Source organism: Stenella coeruleoalba, assembly GCF_951394435.1.
Source record: "Stenella coeruleoalba genome assembly, chromosome: 4".
NCBI classification, from domain to species: domain Eukaryota; kingdom Metazoa; phylum Chordata; class Mammalia; order Artiodactyla; family Delphinidae; genus Stenella; species Stenella coeruleoalba.
The window spans coordinates 121,133,246-121,153,573 of record NC_137149.1 but is presented as its reverse complement, the minus strand read 5'-3'; the positions used below and the strand labels follow the sequence as shown (position 1 = coordinate 121,153,573).

The 20,328-nt window shown below is 47.2% G+C and overlaps 2 protein-coding genes across 14 annotated transcripts in view; one reads left to right on the top strand and one right to left on the bottom strand.

Moving 5' to 3' along the window:
- Positions 1 to 7,703, top strand: part of DCLK2 (doublecortin like kinase 2) — a 275,022-nt gene extending 267,319 nt beyond the window's left edge. For 5 of the 10 annotated variants that reach the window (XM_079920290.1, XM_079920289.1, XM_079920288.1 and 2 more), the window contains one exon: positions 809 to 5,484. In XM_079920290.1, coding sequence (XP_079776416.1) covers positions 809 to 1,084 — 276 coding nt within the window. In that variant the 3' untranslated portion in view covers positions 1,085 to 5,484. Of the gene's footprint in view, positions 1 to 808; positions 5,485 to 5,722 lie in introns of those variants that run through there. The other 5 variants (XM_079920286.1, XM_079920293.1, XM_079920292.1 and 2 more) reach the window with 2 other exon arrangements.
- A 5,314-nt stretch (positions 7,704 to 13,017) lies between these two features.
- LRBA (LPS responsive beige-like anchor protein) overlaps positions 13,018 to 20,328 on the bottom strand; it is a 725,574-nt gene continuing 718,263 nt past the window's right edge. For all 4 annotated transcript variants that reach the window (XM_079919265.1, XM_079919266.1, XM_079919268.1 and 1 more), the window contains 2 exons: positions 18,941 to 19,092; positions 13,018 to 14,391 (listed from right to left, as the gene is read on the bottom strand). In XM_079919265.1, coding sequence (XP_079775391.1) covers positions 14,301 to 14,391; positions 18,941 to 19,092 — 243 coding nt within the window. In that variant the 3' untranslated portion in view covers positions 13,018 to 14,300. The remainder of the gene's footprint in view (positions 14,392 to 18,940; positions 19,093 to 20,328) is intronic.

Below are 20,328 nucleotides of genomic sequence, written 5' to 3'. Positions count from 1 at the left end.
AGAGATGAGCCTGTGTCAGACCCTGGTCTCTGTCTTCATGGCACATGGTCCCAGGAGCACTCCTGCTGCAGGTGGCGTGGCTGGGATGCGGTCCTGCCAGAGACAGGCAGAGGATGTGTGACGTTGCCTGGAATTTCTCTGAGCTTGGGCGGTGGCTCTGGGCTCGTGGTAAACACGATCCACGAAATGGCAACAGCAGGAGAGGCTGCGTCCCCCTCAGTCCTGGAGGCTCAGGGACAGTGACGTTAATTCAGCGGCTTTTGCTGACTTTGGCTCCCCAGGCCCCTCTGCCACCCACTGTCCCACACGTCCCGACCTTTCCATTCAAATTCTCTGGGTCCTGCTAAGTGACTTGGATCTTGGGCCAAGTAGCTGACATGCCGTATTTTTTAAATGAGCGATCAGAACTAACAGCTACCTGCATTCTTGATTAAAATGATAAACTGTTCATGAATGTTGATGTTTCCGTGGGAGGGCTCTATACTAAATTAGGTGGCATTTGTGCTGCGGGGGGAGGGTCTCAGAACCCTGTAGAATGTCCTTGTGCCACTGGGACCTCTGCCCTCTCCTCGGCCCCCTTCAGACCTAAGGAGGGAGGTGAATGGCAGAGGGTCTTTCCGAGGGCAGGGGACTGGTGAATAATGGTAATCATTTCTAATTACTTCACTTAGATTGTTCCCCCGACCTTGTGGCTCAGATGGGCCCATTTAGGAGGAGATGGTGGTGGTGACGGCTGGTGTGTGACTGCTGAGGAAGAGACAACATAGACGTGAGAATCAAAGGCAGTGTATTTGATTCTTTCCTGTAGGACGATGCCTCCCAGGAGAATAATATGCAGGCTGAAGTAACAGGTAAACTCAAACAGCACTTTAATAACGCGCTCCCCAAACAGAACAGCACCACCACCGGGGTCTCCGTTATCATGGTAAGTAGAACGGGTGGTTCTGCCCTTGGGCAGCTGCAGCGTCTGGCTCACTGCTCGGACCTACATCGAATCTTATCAAGTCAGCCGCCAGGCGCTTCCCTCACGCGGCTGTGGGCGCTGTCGTGTTCCTCTCCACTTCAGGAATGGCTTGGCACGTGAAGGGCACCCTTTGGCCGGCTCCCAGGCCTCGGGTCCTGGGATCAGAGGTTGCGCAGGTCCCAGCAAGGCCAGGCTGATGGGCCCCTGGCCGGGGCGTCCCAGCCTCTTCTCCTGGGCTTGGTGGCCTCCAGGCAGCTGCTTCTGTCTCATCCCTGCTTCCCGTCTAGAGAGCGGTTCCCAAGCCCAGGTGGCCCTTACAGCAAAAGGAAGTGACTCCCTGACTACTCAAGGCCTCAGAAATAGATTATTTGAGCTTTGAATGATTCTTTGGAACTTGGGATAAGAAACAGCCAGAGTTAAGCCAATTCCATTTTAAAAAGTCAGTGTGTTGTGTTTTTTAAAAGTTCAGAAGAATGAAAAAAATGTATTAGTTTTTTCAGGGTTGGTAAAATTGTACGAGAAGTCAGTAACAGTGATCCCCATATTTTTTCAAATCTTCCTTCTTCCAAAATGTTTTTAAAAAGGCAGCTTACCCAAATCCACAAACACAGCAGATGAAAAGTGGCATTAAAGTAAGTGAAGCAGCATGAAAGTAAGTTCAGCAAATGGGAGAAGAAGGCAGAAAAAATAAAACTGAGCCAGAAGCGTGGCGCGCACCCTCCCACCAGCTGTCCAGACCCAAGTCCTCGCCCAAGTCGGGCCGTGAAACTGGCCCCCGGGCGTGTCCGCACCTGCTCCGGTGCCGTGTGTAGAGCACGGATCCTCGGCGTGATCTCTGTCCCGCGCACAGGATCAGGGAGACGCGGCCGGGAGTCTGGCTTTCTCCGGAGGCGGGGGCCTGAGCTGGGTCTTGGCCACCCCAGTACTGCGGGGATCTGTGGAGCCGGACAGCTCCGTCACCCTGACCTCAGGACAGGCCCTCACCCTCTGGAAAGGCTCGATGTCCTAGCGACTGGGAGGAAAACAGTTGCTCATTCTCAGGGCGCACCGTAGCCTCGGAAGTTCCCAGCGAGGACGCGGGTCCAGACAGAGGCAGAGAGAAGCCCCGCCCCCTCGTGAGTGCGGGAGGCGGGCTGCTCCTGGAGCCTCCACCACCGTCCTGGCACCGCCGCACCGTCCTCCTCCCCCTGGGTGGGTGGCTGCGCTCCTCGCTCCAGCCCCCAGGCCAGGCTTGCAGGCTGATGTGCTGCCGGACTCGCGAGTGGGGGTGGTGATGGACTCCGGGCCGAAAGAGCGGGAAGGCCTCTTGAGCTGTGGTTTTCCTGGCGTCTCAGCAGTGTTCTGCAGAGAGCCTGAGAAAGTCAGAGTTGTCACGGAGTGTCAGCTTAAACCCTTTGCAAAGAACCATCTTGACTGAGCATGAGAAAGTTCTCAGGCGGTTCACCCTTGAGAGCAAGGCTGCCGGCTGGGTTAAGGGGTCACCGCCCTGCCTCCGGCTGCGTTGTTAGGCAGCTTCTGGGGAAATTTACAAAAATTTAAAATTTAAAAAATTTAAAATTTAAAAATGCGCCCAGGGCTTACGGCAGCTCCCCCCTCATTCCCTGGGTCACCCGTCAACTCACGGCCCAGATGGGAATGGATGGCCCAAGGCCTGTGGCCCACCAAGGTTCTGGAATGATCAGCCCTTCTGCCTTTTGGCCCAGTATAGGCTCTGTTCTGGTTAAGGACGTTTAGGTTCTCTCAGACAGAAACTACATCTCCCGGTTTACAAATGGCATTTTTCCATTTGCTGATGGATTTCAACTGTTAAATTTTAAACTCCTGAGCTTTAACCGGATGTTTGTGTGAATGAACAAAGCTTTATTGTGATTCCAGCGGTGATTGTGAAAGTTGTGTGTTCCCGTGTGTATTCAGTGTCATCTTGGGCACGTTGGTAGGGTTCCATCTAACCCCGCATTCCGTACACAACTCCACAGCTCGTTAGCTCTGGGGAGGTGCTGACGACGTCATCACGCTCACTGCCTACAGGGGAATCAGTAGAGCCTGCCTCTGGGGGTACCAGTTCTCCATGGCCAAAAAGCTGGCCTGTGAATTCTGGCTTGTCCCCCTGAGCAGCGGTGAGCAGGCCCCCGACCGAGGACCTGGCGTGGTTGCGTCCGGGCAGCTTGCAAGGCTTCTGTGTCGTCTGCCTCGCTCTCCTCACCAGTACTGTGCGTCTTTGTGTCCTGCCCTTGGGAACAGTTTCAAATGTTTTCTTAAAAATCATTATTCACAAATGAGTCTCCCTGGTATTTATATGTTCTCATAACTGGGGTATGTGAGGCTCATGTGGTTTCCTACAGATACAAATAGCAGTGGAAACAGGGCATAAATGTTCCGAGGCGGAGCCCTCAGGAACGGCTGTGTCGCTCCCAGACGGAACCTTGCTCTCCGCTGCCACCCCTAGTGTTCTCTCTGCCTTGGCCCCCCAACGTCCCCCAAAGGATTGGAGCCTGAGGCTCTGGTGAGAAAATGATAGGGTAGGAATGGTAAATAACGGTGCAAGAAAGTCAAGTTGATGCTGTTGTCTGCATTTTGTTTGACAGTTTGATTTGACAGTTTGAGAGACACTTCAGAGTTTCACTCTGTACCCCGTTGAGACTCTGGGGACCCCGGAGCAGAATTCTGGTATTCAACATGCTATGCTTCATCAGAGCCGCCTCTAATTGTCACCCCTCTTAAATCTGCATGCTTCTCTTGGACTTTGACACCAGCATCCAGCTCTCAGCTCCTCATGGGTGCAGGTCTCCTGTACCTACTGACACCCGTTTCAGCCAAACGCAGCCTTGGAAACTTTACTTAAAACTTCTCGCCTTGCCACGTTGCCTTCCTTCCCAGACCAAAAGCTGGCGAGTGCACGGGAGGAGAACTCCAGTCGTTCTCCTGCTAAAGGCTGTTTTTCACTTAGGTGAAAAAGCACCTTTTTGTGAATGAGAGCATAAGATGGGGACCTTTGTGAAGGCTTTTGTTCTCTTTCTGCAAATACATTTCCAAAGATGCATTTTTAGCAGTAAGACAGTGTAGGGTCAGCTAGGCTTTGGGATAGGAGAACACTATTGGATAGGATTTTGGTTTAAGACGGGCCTGTGGTTTCAGAATGCACTTGCATTTGCTCTGGCTTATCCTTAGATGCTTAAGAAAGGACCGTGCACCTGCAGAGGGGGCTCACCACCTCGCCCAGAAGAGGCCATCTCGTGGTGGGAAGGGGAATGATAAGAAACCCCTTCTCGCTGCATTTTGCAGCCTTGTAGCTGACTGGAGAAAGGATGGATTCAAAAAGAGTGCTTCCCCACTCGGGGATTATGCTTCTTTCAGGGGGGAAGTTGGGAAGGATTTGGGCTTAAGATAGACAAAACTGTTTCGACTGTGTTGCTTCTGTTGAAAGTAAGTCTAGTTTCTGTCCCCGCTTCTCTCCTCGCCCCTCTTGCCTCTCACGCCGCCTGCATTGCTTTCCTCTGACTAGGTCCCAGGCGATGGTATGTACTAACTGCACAGCAGTGCTTCCTTCCGCTGCACACATGCGTCTTCTTGACGGGAAGGGAAGAGGAGAAATAACTGCGGGACTGTTGCTTTCTTCTACCCAGGGGAAGTTTTATGGTAGAAAAAAGTGAATGCCACCTCTCCCCGCTTTCAGTGTTTTCACTGAGGGGTGGCCTGGCCTCTGCTCATACTGGGAGCTTGGAAGCTTGTTAAAGAGCGATGCTGAGTTTCTGATTTGGCTTGTCCACAGTTACCTCTTCTCCAGGTAACGGAAATTGTCCTTGGCAATCCCTGAGCGTTCAGCCCGAGCTGGGAAGGGCCTGTGGAGAGCACCTGTCTTCCAGTTGACACCAAGTGCCCCAAAGGCAGCCGCCCAAGTCTGTCCTAGGAAGCCCCATTGTTCATATTTTCTCCAGACTTTTTTTTCCTTCCAGTAAGAGTACTGGAAGAATCAGTGGTGCATTTCCCCCTCAAGGTGGTTAGACCACAAAAGGACTTCTGGTCCACGTGCCTTGTAGCTAAAGGTGCCTGAGAACCGAAAGCTCCGCACGTTTGGAAAACCCAGTGAGAGGGCCGCTGGCCGAGCCTGCCTGGCCAAGCAGAAGTCCGCAAGCCCACTCAGAGAAGGAGGAAGGCAGGTCAGGGCCAACCTCCCAGGCTAGGGTCAGGAGGTAAGACGACTTCTGCGCCCCTGGAGCAGGGGAGCAGGTTGAAGCCCTTGGGGGTGTGACAGGATAAGACACCCGCACAAAGAAGAGAAGAGCAGGGAGGAGATGGTGGAGGATGGAAAGATGGGTAATGCAGCACCATCGATTCCCAGGGCTTCCATAGGTTACGGGGCACCGGTGTGATGCAGGGGTGGGAGGTACTTACTATAGATGACCTGTGAGTATTCTTCGAATCCCCGACGGGGAACCTTTAGAAGAGTTAGCTGTCAGGGATCTCGCATTCTTATGGGGTTTGATTCTTGTCCAGGACTCTTCTGGGCTCAGGGGCGTGGGGAGAAGCGCCCCGAACCCAGGCAGCTGGGAGCCGGAGCCGGGGAGGATCTGCCCAGGCCGCGTCCAGGGCAGTAGGAGCAGAGGCCGCGGCGCCGGGGACGGGCTGGCCCTTGGGTTGCCATCAGGGGCAGCCGGGCGTTACTTCTCCTCTACTGTTCCCGCCGTGCATGCTCTGCGCGCCCTGCTCGCGGTGCCGGGACCGAGGCGGCGGGCTAACTGTCTCCTGATCTCTTCTCAGAACACGGCTCTAGATAAGGAGGGCCAGATCTTCGGCAGCAAGCTCGGCGCGGACGGCAGCCGGCCCAGCCTGGAGCCCGCTGCCCCGGAGCCCCCTGCCCCGGAGCCCTCTGCGTCCCCCGAGTCGCCCCCGCGCTCTCCTGCCGCCGCCGCCGCCGCCGCGGAGTGCGAGCGGGCGGGGACCTGGCGCCGCCACCGTGACTGACCGGCTGCCGCCGCCGCCCGCATCGCTGCCCGCACCGCGCATCGCATCGCCGGGGTGGAGAGCGCGCGCCTCCAGGGCCACCGCTTCCCGCGCGCTCCGCTCGGGTCCTGGAGGGGCCTGTGCGCGTCGCCTTCGGGGACAGGTCCTCGGAGTGGCTTCGTTTAAATTCTCTGTCTTCTCAGTTCAGTGGACATCTGACGGCGTCACCAGGAGAATGTGCAACTTTTATCTGACATTGAGCGCATTTTTATAGAAACACTTTGGATGCACCAAGATCTTTCTCTTACTTAAGTAAACTCAGGAGGGCTCCCTTTTTCTTACAAGCAACTCAGAACTGCGTCTGTCCCTTTGTGGGTGCCCTTCCTCTGCTGACGGGGGTCGGGGGCTGACTTCCCGCGCAAGGCTCGGAGCCCGAGCGGACACGCTGGTCCCGGTACTCCGCCCAGCCTCGGGGGCTCGTCTAGGACGACACTGGCTCTGGACTTGTGCGCAGACCGCAGGGAAGGCCGTTTCTTCCCCCGAAGTTGTGTTTCCCTGACTCTTCCCGCGACCGTATTAGAAAATGCTGACGACCTTGTCCTTGGGGCTTTTTAATGAGAGGCGTGGTGCACGCCGCATCGCCGGGGCGCTTCCTTCTCCAGGTCCGGCTGCGGGCAGAGCAGGACCAACCAGCGACCCCAGGAGCCGCCGGAGCCTCCCTCCTCCATCTGCTTTTCATCTGCAGCGGCGGCAACAACCCCCAGGAAGCGCGGGGCACAGTCGGGACTGGGCGGGAAGGTGCCTGCAGACATCCTCTGTTACTAACCTTCTGGAAGGCTGCTGGCAGTTTTTCCTTTTTTTCCGCCACCCTGCTCTTTTTAATGATTGTATATAATCAGTGAATTTGTTTTACCTGCTCGTCTTCTAAACGGGTGGGCCTGTAGTTCATTCTCATTGTTAGACTTTTGCCGCCTACAAGTGTATCCAATAAACTTTTCCTTCTTGAGAAATAGCCGTCAGGGTGGGTAGAGGTTCCTGCGTGGTGGTTTTGCAAAGTGTGCGGTCAAAGCAACACCTCCGCGGCCCAGGTTCTGGCTGGTGCCGGTGTTTGTTTTTGTCTCGGGGTCGCAATGGGGAAGAGAGGTGCTTGGGAAGAACACACGGAGGTGCACCTGGAAGTGTGTTTGATTACAGGTGCAGAAACTCACAAAAGCTCAAAAACGAATAGAGATTATTAGTGTACAACAGAGGACTTCGATGGAACCAGAGACAGGAAGGTCAGGCTTTATAGGAAATGGGGAGCTGTTCTCGTCCGTCTGTGTCTGTCTCCGAGACTGTGCCGTCTCCTGTCTCTGCTTCTTTCATTGCGTTTTGGCTTTTGGTTTCTGTTCCTCATAACGTCTGCTTGCCTGGGCTCTGGCTTAGCCTGCAACTGCTTCTGTCCCCAGCTTCGCAAGGCTGTACAGCTCCACGGCTTGAAACCGTATCTTTCAGCTCTGGTTCTCTTCGTTCACATTGCTGTGTGATGATTTCTCTCTGGGCTGGTGCTGACCTGTGATCCAATCCAGAGGCAGGTGACAGGATGCAGATGGGCTTCCTGGACACACAGCTCCAGTGGGTGCAGGCTTCAAGAGAGGGTAGTGATGGGCAGGTCCAGAACATTCTGCCTGTCGCTCTTCTCACTGGTTAAAGAGCAAGCTTTTTCATAGCTTCCAATAGAAAAATGTTTGTTAATGGCAGTGAAGAGCTAATGTCAAAGAAAGAGGAGAAAAATGAGGATAGTGAAAATGAAAATGGAAGAATGACGGAGCGAGGCCTTTAGTGTACTGATGGGAGCCTGAAACTCGACCCCATCTCTCAAACTGCAAGGTTCAAAGACGTTTGCTGAAGACTTAAGAAAACATATGGCCAGGGCAGTGCCAGTCACTGGCGACAGGAGCTGGAGCACCTTCTGTCCTGCACATGCTCCCACGTTCTGTGGCACCCTTGGGTGGCCTGGAGACAGGAGTAGGCTGAGCTGGGTGTGGCACCGTGGCCTAGCAGTGGCCAAGCAGTTCTTTAGTAATGAATCCCACAAACACCTAGAGTGTTAAGCGGTGGTAAAGGAACAAGCCCAGAAGTCAGGTGACATAACCCGGGTCATAGAACTGGCAGGAGACAGAGCCATGATGTGGTTTCAGATTCCACGGACATCAAACCTGTGCTCTTTTGAAGGCAGCCTGTTGTCCAGGGTAAATCAAGGCCTGGACATGAGTGGTCATCTAGAGGAAGATCCTAACTAAAGGCTCCGACACCACAGCAAATTGTTCATTCACCCACACATTTAGCAAACGTTATTGAGCTCTTATTCTGGTCTCAGGATTCAAATTAAATAGAGGTCCTTTATTGCTGGGTTCCTCCGCTCCCGCACTGAGAGAGAGGCATGTGCTTGGTTTATGTTCATCCCCTTATTCCAGCAGGGGAGCCATGTCTACAGAAGTTGACCTTTGAATAGAGCAAGGGAAGCCGTGACCTGCCGAAGCCATCGCGGGCTGCCTGCTGGGCCCAGCCAAGAGTCAGCGGGAGTCTGTCTCTCTTTCTTCAAAAAGGTTGCCGTGACGTGAAAGTACATGGAATATACAGATGGAAGCATTTGGCGTAACTCCCCCAGAATATCTGCATGAATAAGATTGTGAAACGTGAATCAGGAGATGGGGGACGGTTCAGAACAGATAAACCATATTGAAAGAAGAGTGCTGGGTAGTGATGCCGTCTTGGAGGAGGACTTTCAGGGCAGTTTGCCATCCCGTGGAAATACAATGTAAGCCACATAATTTAACATTTTCTGGTACCATATTAAAAAAACTTAAAAAGGAACAGGTGAAATTATAGTATAGTTTATTTAACCCACTATATCTAAATACATCCCTTTAAAGTATTATTTCAACATGTGATCAATGTAAAAAAAAATCATTGGGATACTTTACCTTATTTCTTTGTCCTAAGTCTTTGAAACCTGGTGTGTATTGACATGTATGGTACATCTCAGGTTGGACCAGGCACATTTCAAGCGTTTAGTAGCCTCGTGTTGCTCCGCCTGCCAAGCTGGACAGTGCAGCTCTAAAGAAAGGCCACAGCACTCAGTTTCCTTGTTTCTGTTTAGTTTTGCATATGATGTGTATGACAATGCAGAAGGAACCCTTATCCACTGTTTTAAATGGGATGGACTGATTTAAGACGATCTCAGCAGGTTAGAGCACTGATCCAAACCTGAGATGTGAAATCAAAGCGCGAAGTCCTGTGATTCAGTGGCCAAGGCCTTGGCGTTCACTGCTTCACGGGAAAGATCTGGGAGGGGAGAAGTGCAAAGAGCATCACGTCATTAGGCGCCAACAGAACTGCTTAAACGCTAGCATAACCTTAAGCCGCATCCTGAAAAGTCCGTGCAGATCGTGGGCAGCGTGAGTCGAACCTCCCAGGTACGGCTCTGCGCTGGGGCCTCGGGGTGTGGGGTGCAGACGAAGCAACCATCGCCCGAAAGAAGGCAGCCAGGGTGGCGAGGGGTTTAAAGCCCTGGGAGCCAAGGACTGGTGGAGAAGCGGTCAGGTGTTGCTTAGGAAGACCCAGAGGCACCTCCGCCTGATGTGTGGCTTCACAGTGAACTGCTCTGTGGCAGGGGCTGCAGACCTCTTTTGGGCGCTCTGGGTGGTGGCCCGAGGTCAGTGGGTAGGAGGCATGAGGGTCAGGTGTGAACGCAGCGTCACAGGAGCAGCCCGGTGACAGAATTCGCTGCTTTCTAAAGGAGCGATTGTCTAGTTCTGGGAAATGCCTAGGTGCTAAATAATAACAAAAGCTCATAGTCTGTACAGAGTTACCTCACACTGTCTTGTTTGAGCCACACCACAGCCCTGAGAGAACAGCTAACATCCCTGTTCAGCAAATGAGGAAACTCAGATGGGTCTCGAGCTGACGGAGCCTGGACATGCCTCTCCCGGCCCCGGGGCAGGTGTCCTGGGAGCTGCTGTGCCCCTCCAGGTGGTCAGGGATGCTTTAGGGGTAGCGCCTGTGTCCTAAGGTGGAGGTGGGCTGGGCTGGGGAAGACACCTGACAAAGTGGTAGAAAATCGAGGCGGCTAAGAAGTTCCCAGGGCAGGGGTGTGTGAGTCCTGTTAGATGAAGGAAGGCAGTAGTCTCTCTGAGGGAGGCGGATGTGTGCAACTTTGGTTAGTCTTGGCCAATGGATTTTCAGGGGCTATTTTATGATAAAACCCGCAGCCTTGAACTCAGTGAGGGTGTGTTACCATCACTGAGTAGCTGAGCGGAAGAAAAAGGTATTTGGTACAGAGACTGACCTGCTCGTGCCATACTCCTCACACAGGAGCCTCCTTCATTTGGGGCAGGGCTTGGCAGCATGGCCTTTGGCGGTCAGGAGGGTTTCAGCCCGAGTCTGATGGTGTGAGGCTGGGCACCTGCCTGTGCTGGCACTAAGGTCAAGCCTGGGGAGTGTCTCTCAGCTGATCCAAGTCTGAAGCTGCAGCACAGCCAGCTGCTTCTGCCAGGCTCCCCCAGAATCTTGGTTTTGGCAAGGAAAAATATTCCTGAACTTGAGACAGGAAAATGATTCACTGCATGTTTCTGGCACGTGACTGCCGTGGAATTCAGAGGAACATTTGTAGGTCACCTGCTTCCCTTGCCTGCAGGTCAGACCACCCTGTTCTCTAGAAAGAACGATGTGAGGCCCTCTGGTTTGAGCAATCTGCATTTCTGGCTCAGAGAGGCAGGGCAGGGAGTGATGTGTCAGTGTCATTCATCGTAGCCTTGGGCTTTTATATGGTGATCATGTGATTTGGGGGACCCAGGAAATGCATCACGGACTCTACTTTTCATATCTATTGAAAAGAAAGATCCAAAAGATGTTTCTCCCACTCACCTGAGAGAAAATAGAAGAGGTAGGATTAAAAATTTTTTTTTAATTTTACTTTTTTGATCTGCTACTTTATATATGGTCTTTGCCTTCCCAGCTTCCTTGCTTTTCCCTGCAGTGATAACTTGAGATGCCTATAGAATTAACATCATTACACTTTATGCTACAGAAAAGGGAGGTAGCAAGGCTGACTGCTCTCCTAGTTGAAGTGGAAAACACTTTCCTCCGTCTGTGGTGTGGCAGAAATAGCCAAGTGCAGGCACGGGCGTATTTTCGGATACGCATGGTTTATGCAGACTTTCAGATGCACGTCCTCCTCCTCTCTGTGTTTGTGAACATGCTCTGGCCTCATGTGATGTCACGTGATGATGTGAGGCTGTGGGGCTGGGCTGGCTGCTCCTCCATCATCCAACGCTCGCCGGAAAGTGGCAAAGCTGCTCCGTCAAGCTCAGTGTGGGATCCTTCCAACTGTTTAAAGACATTTCTGCTTCCTGATGTGGAAGGAATCTGTCCCGGGGCTGCTGGGCTCTTCAGCAGTGATGGAGAGGGGGTGGGGCTGCTGCAGGAAGGAGAACCAAACCAGGTCAGAGCTCCTGAAATCGTGTCTGGTAAAAACGTATCAAAGATCCCTAGTGAAAATCTCTCCCGTGAAAGTCCTATCTTGGTGGATCTAAACTGTCATGTGCCATTTAAATTCAGTTATATTTGCAGAAAAAGGTGCAAAGCGGACGTGTGGTCTGGCTACGTCCAGATCCCCTGGCTGTCTGCCAACTTGACCCACGTGACCTCTGCCATCTCTCTCTGCCCCTCCGACAGCGAGGTGGGAGGACACATGGCCCCAGATGTGAGGTCAGGCCCCTGGCTGGGCTCTGCTCTCGGAGCTGAATGGGAATGGGCAGCCTGGTGGTAAGCTACCGACCTCATGTGCTACACCCGGCTTCCGTGGGTCCCAGGCAGGGGACCGTCCCACATGCTGACAAGCAGAACTGAAGTGTGGGGTTATCTCAAGGCAGAATTGTTCCTTTTCATTGGATTCATTTATTGGAACATTTACTTGTGGCTGTTTGGTCCACTTTGGGAACAAACTTCTCCTGAGTGGACTGTCCACCAGTTCTCATCCGTGCGCCTCTCAGGTTTTCATGTTCTCTCTGCTCTAAGCCCTCATATGCTTTCTCCTAGAGATCCAGTGGTATTTCTTAAATTAGAGCCTCACGGACTTGACTGATGATGTTTCCGTCAGAAGCCACACCATCGGTGAGGGAAACCTTCCTTTCCCGAGGCAGTGCATTTTAACACTCTGCACTCTCGGCCGCACCACCTGCTGAATGTGCCGCCGTGGCTCCTGGCTGTTGTAGGTCATCCCGTTTCACCCCAAGCCACCTCAGTTTTGACTTTTTTTCCCTAATCGGTTTATATTTATTTGAAGTAGTTTTTTTTAAAGGAGTGAAAATTGGATAAAGTAAGTGAATGTTGAGTAAACCCTAACATATACGGTACTAAACAGAGTCTACCCCTAAGAAGTCCTGTGTTGATGCCAGCGGGATTCGTTGTATGAGTAGATACAGTCAGCCCTCGGCAGCCGCAGGTTCTACGTCCATGGTTGGTGGAAGCCACGGATGTGGGGGGCTGGCTGTAGTTGTGTGTTGATGCCAGTTGTAAGGTATTAAGTTTCAGTGGATTTTCCACAGTTGTAAACAATAAAGGCGGTAGAGGCACCGATTTTCTTCTTGGGCTCCAAGAGGAAGCTGCTTCATGAACTTTGCTTCAGGCTTGCTGAAATAGGTAGTTGAAGTAGCATATGCCTGGCATATGACTTAGATATTCCTAATTTTCTTCTGCCACTTTCCCCAAAGTTCCCGAAGTGTGATATCACAGGTTAGTACCCGTGAGGATATTCATGTACCAGTAACTTGGGTATGTCTTTGACTCTAAGATGTACTTCCCCTCTCCCACATTTTACCATCTATTGTTTTGTTAATGGGTTATAAAACAACAGTGGATTTTAGACAGAACAGTGTATAAAGTTCCTTTGGTCGTTTGTTTGTTAGATAAAGGTCTCTATGTTCTCATTTCCGTAATGCCCATTTTCCTGTTTTCATTCAAGAGAATTGCTCACCTATTGGTTATTGTTCAAAAACTATGACTGAACCAGGGTTTGACATTTTGCTTGCAATAACTATGTTATCATCATTGTTTCAAAAGGAGGAGTGAAAAAGATTATTACCAACAAAACAAATACCATTTTAATTTTTCTGGCAAACAAACAACTGCGTTGTTCCATTCCTAAAATCTTTGCTTTTAGAGAAGAGCTGAATGTGTAGGAGAAAGGAGGCGACCCCTTTTAGGTAAGTAAGTTGCAAGAGTAATAGAGATGGAATGTCCGTTTCAATGCAGAGTTCACAACTTACAAAGAATTTATTTATGCAATACAGACCTTTTCTCAAATATTTTTCACAGAATTCCACACAGCAATCTGCTAGAAAAGTAGAATTCTACACCACCAAAAATGACATTTTTGTAGTACAAATTGCTAATCAAAAGGAAGATGATGAAGATTGTTTAACAACAAACAGAAGGTAAACGAGGGTTGCTTCACACAGCACCCAGTAGCCTCTGTTCCTCGGCCCGGGGTTGGGGTGGGGAGGTGGGGGAGCCCTGACAACGGCTCTGCCTCAGTGCGTGAGCACAGTCAGCCCTCGGGGAGTGAGCCCTGGTACTTGCATTTACTTTAAAAGAAAAACAGAGGTTGTGAGGCCAAGAGCATTTCCATCATCATTTCACTTGGGTGTGCTAAGAAGAGGACAGATCAGGAAAACATGGTAAATATTTCACACTTGCGATAACATTAGATCCTTTATGATAACCACACAATAAAATAAAATACCCTCCCCCGAACCATAATTTTCTAGGCCTAAAACATGCTCGAAGAATAATATTGATAGAAATAATTCACTGAGATGTTTTAAATTACATTTACTGTAATTTAAACATTGCTATTTAAATCCCAGAAATTTCAGTGCTGAAGAAGCACAGTTGTTTGTTTGGAAAAATACAGGACCCAAAGTAGAGTGTAAATAAAATTCCCTCATCCCAGTATTATAACCCATTCCTTATTGTTAAAATCATACATTTCTCAAGATTACAGATAAACGGGAAGTGTTTTTCCATAATATAACTAGCATAAGTGGGTTTACTTGCTCCACTGTATACTTATTATTTCCATAATTGGTGAAAATAGACTTCTCATTATGACTAAAAATATAGATTTTTTTTTAAACTACAGAACCCAGCAGCCAGTTTTCTGCTTTGCTATTCCCCCAAAAAAGTCAAGCAAAGTCTACAAAAATAGCAATTAACTTTAAAAAATATTTTGCTTCTTAGAGCAAATTTAAGTTACATTCAGATGTGATTGCTGTTTCTAAGAGAAAGATGCTGAGGGCGCTTCCTGTGCCCAGGCTGGGGGGCAAGGCTGAAGCCCAGCTGTCACTATCAATCAGTAGCGGGTTTGGTATTCATGATGCCACCGGTTAAAGTCATTGTAGAACAGAACAATGCTTCCTGAGGCCATGCCAGAAATGATGCACCTGGGAGAAGCAGAGAGAGAAGGAGGGGTTTACAAACCTAGGCTTTGTTACTAAAGAAAGAACTGCCCTCCCCAAATCCACAAGGTAAATACAGAAGATGGCAGCCAGACCTACAATTTGTGAGATTTACGGTATGTTTTTTTGATGACTAAAATGCAGTCCTGAGTAAGCTCAGAGTCCCACCTCTGACACTCCACGTGGATCCAATTCACAGCTTGTCTTTATAGTGAAAGTACAGCTAGTTTGTGCAAGAACCTGAACAGACTAGATAATTTCTAAGGCGGAGAGGCTGGGCAGGTAAACTTTTTATATTAGGTATTGGAAGCAAAATAAAGAATCATAATCTCAAAGTAATTGCTGGTGGAGGAAGCAGCATACAATCAAGTGACTGACAGAGGTATGTGACACATACAGAAGGAATGAAGAGTAAGAAATCAGAGTGCTGACCACCCTGCAGAAGAATATTCTGTGTCCCATAGTGTTAAGGGTAGAGGGGCTTTGTCCTCCCAACACAGCGACTCACTGCCATGATCACTATAGACAGGAGTTGCTGTTTGCGTCCCCTGTCCCTGAGCTGGTGGTGCAGGGAAAGAGATGAAGCAGTAAGACAGGCGGTTCAGAGGAGCCTCTCCAGGAGGCAGAAGCCTATTTACTATCTTAGACCTCTCTCTGGATGGTTTGGTTAGGAGAGTCCTTTGATGTCATACTTAGTATCCTTAGTAGTACCTCATATCAAAATTAGGAACTAAAATGTGTCAGAACAAGAAAATCAGCTAAACACAGAAGAAGGCAGTAATGAGGATATGAGGGACAAAAAAGCACTGAGACATGTAGAAAGCAAACAGTAAAAAAAATGGCAAAAGCAAGTCTTTCCCTATCAGTAATTACTTTACGTGTAAGGTGATTAAACTCTCCAATCAAAAGGCAGAGAGACTGGCAAAATGAATTAAAAACATGATCAAACTATGTGCTGTCTACCAGAGACTCACTGTGATCTAAACAGGTTGAAAGTGAAAGGATGGAAAAAGATATTCCATGCAAATAATAATGAAAAGAAAGCTGAGGTGGCTATACTAATATCAGATAAAATAAGTTTTAAGTCAAAATGTTACAAGAGACAAGGACACTATATAGCAATGATAAAAGGGTCAATTCATCAAGAGTATATAGCAGTTACAAACCTATATGAACCAATCAGCACCCCCCCAAGATATATGGAACCAACGCTGACAGGATTGAAGAGAAAAACAAACAGTTCTGCAATAATGGTTGGAGACGTCAATACCCCACTTTCAATAATGGGTAGAACAACCAGAAAGAAGATATGGAAATGGAGGATCTGAACAATACTAAAAACCAACTGGATGTAACACATATATAAACATTCACCCAACAACAGCAGAATGCACATTTTTCTCAAATGCACACGGAACCTTCTCCAAGATAAACCATACATTAGGCCACAAGTCCTAATACACTTTAAAAAGATTGAAATCACACACAGTATTTTTTCTAATCACAACAGAATTAAACTACACATCAATAACAGAAGGAAAACTGGAAAATTCATCAGTGTGTGGAAACTGACCAATGGGTCAAAGAAAAAAATCTCAGGGAAATTAGAAAATTCCAACACAAATGAATACAAAACAACAAGCCAAAACTTACAGGATGCAGCAAAACCAGTGCTAAAAGGGAAATTCAGAGCTGTAAACACAGATACTTAAAATCTCAATCAGTAACCTAATTCTACACATTAAAGAACAAGAAAAAGCTGCAAACTAAACCCAAAGGTAACAGAAGGAATGAAACAATAAAGATTAGAATGGAAATAGGGGATAGAAAAACAGAAAAATCAACAAAGTCAAAAGTTGAGTCTCTGGGGCTTCCCTGGTGGCACAGTGGTTGGGAGTCTGCCTGCCGATGCAGGGGACGCAGGTTCGTGCCCCAGTCCGGGAAGATCCCACATGCTGCGGAGCGGCTGGGCCCGTGAGCCATGGCCACTGGGCCTGCGCGTCCGGAGCCTGTGCTCCGCAACGGGAGAGGCCACAGTGGTGAGGCCCGCGTACAGCAAAAAGAAAAAAAAAAAGTTGCGTCTTTGAAAAGGGCAACAAAATTGACAAACTTTTAGTTAGACTAAAAAAAAGGACTCAAATTACTAAAATCATAAAGTGGAGACATTGCTACCAATTTTATAGAAATAAAAAGAGGATTATCAGAGAATACTAGGAACATCTGTATGCCAACAATTGGGATAACCTAGATGAAATGGAAAAATTCTTAGAAACACACATTATTCCAAAATTTCATCATGGAGAAACAAAATCTGAATAGACTTATAACGAGTAATGAGACTGAATCAGTAATCAAAAACCTCTCAATAAGAAAGGCCCTGGACCAGAGAGCTTCACTGGTGAATTCTGTCAAAGATTTAAAGAAGGATTAACACCAACTCAAATGCCTCTAAAAAACTACAGAGAACATTTCTTAAGTCGTTCAATGAGGCCAACACACCCTGACACCAAAGTGAAACAGACATTACAAGAAAATAAATCACAGACCATATCCCTTATGCTTACTGATACAAAAATCTTTAACAAATAATAGCAAACCAAATTCAGTAGCATTTAAGAAGATTATATACACCATGACCAAGTGGGATTTATTCTTGGAATATAAGGATGGTTTAACATTCAAAAATCAATTGTAATACATCACATCAACAATTAACAACAACAAAAGAAACCCATATGAGAGAAGGCATTTGACTAAATTCATCATCCTTTCATGATAAAAACACTGAAACTATGAATAGACGGAAAGTACCTCAACACGATATAAAGGGCATTTATGAAAAATTCCCAGCTAACATCACATTCAATGGTGAATACTGAAAGCTCTCCCCCTCTTACTGGGAACAAGACGAGGATACCTGTTTTCACCACTTCTAGTCAATATAGTACGAAAAGTCCTAGCCAGGGCAGTTAGGCAAGGAAAAGAAATAAAAGGAATCTAAATTGGAAAGGAAGAAGTAAAATTACCTCTATTGCAAGTGACATGATCTTTATGTAGCAAATCCTAAAGATTCCACACACAAAAAAACTGTTAGAACTGATGAACTTATATTAGCAAAGTTGCAGGATACAAAATCAACAATACAAAAAATAAGTTGTGTTTCTACATACAAGCAGTGAACAATTCCATCACAGCAACAACAATGACAACAAAAAAAATAAAATGCTCAAGGAATAAATTTAACCAAGGGGGCAAAAGGCCTGTATGTTGAAAACCAGAAAATATTGCTTGAAGAAATTAAAGACAACATAAATAAATGGAAAGATATCCTGTGTTCATGGATCAGAACACTTAATATTGTTAAGATGACAATATTAGCCAAAGCTGTCTACAGATTCAACCTAATTCTTAACAGAATCTCAATGTTTTTTGCAAAAATAGGAAAAAAAAAACCATCTTAAAATTCACATGGAATCTCAAGGGAGCCTGAATAGCCAAAACAATCTCAAAAAAGAACAACAAAATTGGATGTCTCATACTTCCTGATTTCTAAACTTACTGTAAAGCTACAGTAATCAAAACAGTGTGGTACTGGCTTAGAGAGAGACATACAGACCAACAGAATAAAACAGACAATCCAGAAATAATCTCTCATATATAGGAACAGTCTTTTTCAACATATAGTGCTGAGAAAACTGATATCCACATGCAAAAGAATGAAGTTGGACCCTTATGACCATCATATATAAACAAACATTAATTCAAAATGGATCAAAAACTAAATATGAGTTAAAACTATAAAATTCTTAGGAGAAAATATAGAGGAAGCACTTCATGACACTGAATTTTGCAATGATTTCTTGGATATAACACCGAAAGCACAGGCAACAACAGAAAAAAATAAATGAGACTTCATCAAAATTAAAGGCTTTTGCACATCAAAGGACACTATGAGATGGAATGATGAAAAAGTTCTGGAAATGAATAGCGGTAATAGTTGTACAACAATGTGAATATACTTAATACTACTGAATTATGCACCCCAAAAAAAGGTTTAAATGGTAAATTTTATGTATATGTTATCACAGTAAAAGAAGTTAAGAACTAAAATGAAAGACTGTATATTAAAAAGAAATAAGATGCCAGGTAAAGATTATCTCCCTAAAATGGAGGTTTTAGTAAATAAGCCAGATTTCTCAATGGAATCATTATGGACAGACATACAGGCATTTCACATGAAATTTTGTTTAAGAAAAAAGGTACTTTAACATAAAAAGCTTTACAGCAATATAATTGGAGCCTCTGTTACTTAAATCCTGTCTATTCCTAGAGAATTCAGCCTTTGTCCAAGATTGGCAATGCCATCAAACAAAATCATGCTTTTTAAAAAGTACCTTGGAAACCCCAATATCCATCAGCTTTTTTGATTGCACAGGTGACCCTCACAGCCCAGCCCAGCCATCAGCCCAGTTACTACATACATTCCCTTGCCAGTTTTTAATGCCACCAGTATAGACCACTATTTCAGTGTTACCTCTGGTCGTAAGACAGTGCCATGGCCCGGATCCCGGCGTCGCAGCCTGGATAGGCGAAGAGCTGCTTGAGGTCAGACACCTGCCAGACCATGACCACACCGTTGTCTCCTCCGGTGAGCAGGTACTGCCCATCCCGGCTCAGCTGGATAGCCTGTGAGACAGCAACAGTCAGTAGAGACACGGCTCTCGGAAAACTGGGGCCCTCACCGCATCTCTGATTAATTCGACGTGATTCCAGCCGGCTACTGGAGCCACAAAGGGAAAGAGTGTGTATGTGTTCCTGAGGAGTTTTCAGGAAATCATGAGTCATAGAAGACTTTTGCTATTTTTCAAAAGTCAAATGGGCAAAGTTAGGCAATGCTGGAGTTTTTGAGTTTTTTTGTTTTTAATTTTTGCTTTTTAAGGATGAGGTGGCTGACTCTTCCAATTCTATGACTACTAGTTAAATGGTCCGTGTTGTGGACGGGGACCAGTACTGTAAAACGAAGCGCTTCCTGGCATCTCTCCATTGCACTGTGGTCATGCTAAGCCTGTTTTGTACCGAGGCTGGGCAGACAGTGCTAGCTGACCTCATATCCCTGATAAAACACTGCTGCCTGTGGGGCTCAGCCCCACAGGAGACCACCTACAGCTTGAGCACCTTCACTAGGCCTGCTGGAAGTTTACAGCAGGTGGGAAGACAACTTGGTAGGGAACCGTGACTCCCAGGGTGATTAAACCCAGTTTAAGCATTTTCTTCTTGCCCCAGGACTGACTGCTTCCTGCCAGTGCTGAACTCAAAGGACAGACACGTAATTTGCTCTTCAGTCCTGTCAAACCTACCAAAGGCAGGCCACTTTCTTTTTTTTTTTTTAATGACTTTTTATTTTTTTCATGGTTGAAAAAAAGAATCAAAAGAATATTTCATGACACGTGAAAATTATATGAATTCCAAATTTCAGTGCTCATAAGTAAGCATTATTGGAACAAAGGCACATCCATTCATTTCTGGCTACTTTTTTTTTTTTTTTTTTTAAACAGAGAAAGTATGCCAGCTCCTGATATAAAAGGTCCCTCCTTACTTGAGGAGCAGATCCTACTGCCCCTTCCTCTCCTCCTGCCCCCTTCCCTCCAAACCTTCTTTTCCCGGTTTATTAACATACACATTTCCTTTCTTTAGCTGGGTGACATTGGGAGTTCTAAAAGTTATCGCAAATACCTGTAATCTTCTGTCCACCTGGATACAGTGAATGTGGGAATCCAGATTGTACTAGTAGGGCAGAAAGAAACTATCTACCTTCTGAAAAATATATTTATACTGTTCCGTACTCAGAGTTTTAGCATAGTTGCCTTAAGTCTTTACCCTTTGACAAAAATTTTTTTTTTAATTATAGAAATGTTTCATAGC